At 35.5% G+C, this 3,568-nt stretch overlaps 1 protein-coding gene across 1 annotated transcript; it reads right to left on the reverse strand.

Moving 5' to 3' along the window:
• Positions 1-446: 446 nt before the first annotated feature.
• LOC138314674 (major royal jelly protein 1-like) lies at positions 447-3,568 on the reverse strand. Its single transcript, XM_069255135.1, has one exon. The coding sequence runs from the start codon at positions 3,529-3,531 to the stop codon at positions 2,215-2,217; it is 1,317 nt and encodes a 438-aa protein (XP_069111236.1). The 5' UTR covers positions 3,532-3,568; the 3' UTR covers positions 447-2,214.

Genomic DNA, 3,568 nt, shown 5'->3' on the forward strand with positions numbered 1-3,568 from the left:
CAGGGTTTATCACGTGATCCGTGTAGCGTAATGTAGTACAGTCAACCCTGGGTCTCTGACGATGAATTAGGCAGTGCGCGACAATTATATACCACCCTGTTAATCAGTATCAAAGACGAAAAATCGCAAAATGTTCTACTCGCTAAATAAACAAAACTACAGTCGTAAAAACAGTATCATACTTGAGGCAGAAAGTGCTGCCTACATCCGTGTCTCCATTTAAACGTTTGTTTTGACGATTTTTGACGGTTTTTGGCGATTGTGATTTGTTTCAAGTTTCAATAGATGTCTTTCTATCCATTATCATTTAAAGGTATATACACCTGCTAATCGGGTGTGTAATCTTTTTTTTGTCTCTCTGGGTGATGACTTTAAATCCAAAACATCAAACTCAAGCTATTATCTCAGAATTAAAACGCTGTTGATTGTAATGTAAATTCTCAACACACAAGCTTAAAACAATCGTTATGCGATATATGTTTATTACTCTACATTTCTTTTATAATTTCCCTCTTTTTCATAATACTTCAACTAATGAAACAAATATAGTATATACAAATAACATATACATTATTTGAAAACATATCAATAAAAAATCAGTGACTCATGTTTCTGTTTAGAATACAAAATAAAAATACTTAAATAATAATCAAGTATAAATGAAAAAAATAGAATTTCTAAAAGTTACCAACATATATTTGAGAAAATACAGTACTTGTTTCCTCCAGTTTTCACACTCTTCTTCCATACGCAAAAATGCATAACAAGATACAGAAATCGTATACGATATCGAAATACTTAAATCAAAATGTTTACACCTTCAATTTTATTTCACTTTAATTTTCAATTACCCTAATATGTCAAGAGCATTCAATGAATATGATTAAAAGGTAGGCGGACATGCGAATATATTGCATTATTAAGTATTATTATTTTTACATTGTTCGTTTGTTTATTTTATTAACAAAACGAAAATCTGCATTGATGCAGCTTTTAAGACATACTTTATGAATGGTAAAAAGAGTTCGTTCTAAAATACGTACTATGTTTTGAAAGGCATTTAAAAGGTTTTGAAAGATAAAAAGTTATTCCCACTTCACTTTAAACAACAATCCTATGACAAAGTGGATAAAATGATAAAAAGGAAACAATTGCAAAAGCGATAAAATCACATAATACTAAGATTAATACCTTGTGGTATAAATATATTTCTTTTAGTTACATAAAAATGACATCGAGGTTCACATATGAAATGAAGAGTTAATATATCGGAGACCTCTTATTTAGATCCACGCAGTGTAATTAAATGTGCTCTATATATATAGTCATGTTGGTCATCACTATAAAGAGACCAACTGTTGTCCTTTTTATAGTGCTGTCTCTCTTAAGCATGTCGCCGAAACACCAAACAAGTAAACCAAACGGACAAGCCCTCCTTGTCGCTAAGCAGAAGCAGAAAGATCCTGACGTGTGTAGATGTTACAACATAACGACAAACACAGGTCTTTACCTTTTTATCTGTGATGGTCGGTCGTGACTACGGTCAACTAATCGGGGTACCTATGTAGTTAAGTATAGAAATTCCGGGAACAAAGATGCACATGTACCACAACAGACTATACCCCCATATACCAACGATGCTTAACTTAAACTGATCAAAATGGGCACCTTCTGCTGCTGCAGACTATGCTTAACAAGTTAACATTCAACTTTACATTTTGAATTTCTTACGATGTATTGAAATTGATCCGGTTTTACTGAATTTTACAACAGGTGATGAAAGCGATCTCGGTTTCATGTCGAGAATCTACGCTTAATTAATAAATATGCGGATATTTTTTCAAATACATTTTCCTTATCAAACATTTAATTATTTGTTGAATGTGATCCATTCAAAATATATACTCTACTGAAACGTAATACTATCCTTCATGCAAATGATTTTTTCACGTACTATTGGACATATTCCTCTGATATATACACTACTGATACATTACAGTAACAAAAGATAATATACAAAATAGACAATACAACAATTAGTAAAACATGTTAAAAATAGCCCAAGTCCGTTACAACTGCATCTTCTGAGTTCTATAATGTTCAACTTAATATCGGTACAAATCAAGCTCCGGATTACAACATTTAGAAAAGTCATGATTATATTGAGGAAAACCATAAACCTGGTAATATAATCATATTCAGGCATTGAGGATTTTAATATTTTTGCTTTCCTTTACGTATGCCAGAAAGATAGCCCTTTGTGCCTGCCGGAACTTTCATAATCAGCACATTCGAGCCACTATTTCCAGAGAAGTCCATTGTTCCCAAAAAATATTTGTGCAACTTGTTTGCCGAGAACCAAAGGTTTTTCTTTTCATCAAAATTCAATATGTCTACAAAGGTGACACAGGCTGGGTCTCCAATAAACGTCTCCACAGTTTTCATTTCTACCTTTTTGAATGATTTTCGCTGTCTCCGTTTATCCTTGTTAATGTCCCACTTATACACAGTATTATCGTCTAGTCCACCAAAATATAAACTGTGGTCCTTACTATAGGTCATTCCAGCCGCATGCGCTGGTTTGGAACCTACACAGCGAACAGATTCGGAGAATTGTCTAGGCTTCCCTGGTTTTCTCGCAGTTTTAGTAGGTACTTGGTAAAGATCGAATCCCGACAGACGGCCGTAGTAAATATACGCCATATCCGATGATAAAGCGATTCCGTTGATTCCATCATTAACTGATATCGTCTCGTTGGATATAGTGATGTTGTCCATTGCTCGGGACATTGATGGATGTGAATAGAAATGAGACATGCTCTTCTTTCTGTCGTAAACAATTAAACGTCCTTCGAAGTCGTCTGTGATGTACGCATAACGAGCCTTACCCCCGTGGTACTGAATAACAATGTCATTTAAGAATGTTCGGTTCCTGTTAGCGACCGAGTCAGGAAATTCATAACGGTCTTTCTCCTCATCTTTATCGATATCATAGATTATAATCTTTGGTGGACAGATATTCTGAGTTGGAGTTCCATCAGCAGCAAAAAAGTTTATCCTGCCTGTATCAATTATCCACATCAATCCAGTGTTTGGGTCGATCGCTACGCTTTGAACAAATTGCAAAGCATGGCAATCACCTATGGTCTGATATCCCCAGTTAGGATAAGGCTGGAGAACAGAAACACCGTCTTTCACGACGATCTTGTTGAGTGTTGACGGCACTCCGAGACGCCATCTTGGAACGGTCACGAAAACAGAGTCTTTGTATACATTCACCCCGCTGATGATGTTGTTGGTTTGGATGAATGTCCCGTCCATTATAGCATCTTCTCGTGCAGAATCAGTCGGCCACGCGTAGTCAACGACAGTGAATGCATGCTCGATAAAGTCTGTGCATGGTCGAGTTTGATATGCCAATGAAAGCACAACAAATGACAGAAGAAGAAATAACACAGACATTGTTGATGGATGCTGTCGTGCTAAGTTAATGAGTAACTCCGATCTGATCCATTTTATATGGAAACACATCCGTGTATCTAGGAAAAAAATCTGTTCCTCTTTTGTA

The sequence above is a fragment of the Argopecten irradians genome, chromosome 2 (assembly GCF_041381155.1).
Source record: "Argopecten irradians isolate NY chromosome 2, Ai_NY, whole genome shotgun sequence".
Classification (NCBI taxonomy): domain Eukaryota; kingdom Metazoa; phylum Mollusca; class Bivalvia; order Pectinida; family Pectinidae; genus Argopecten; species Argopecten irradians.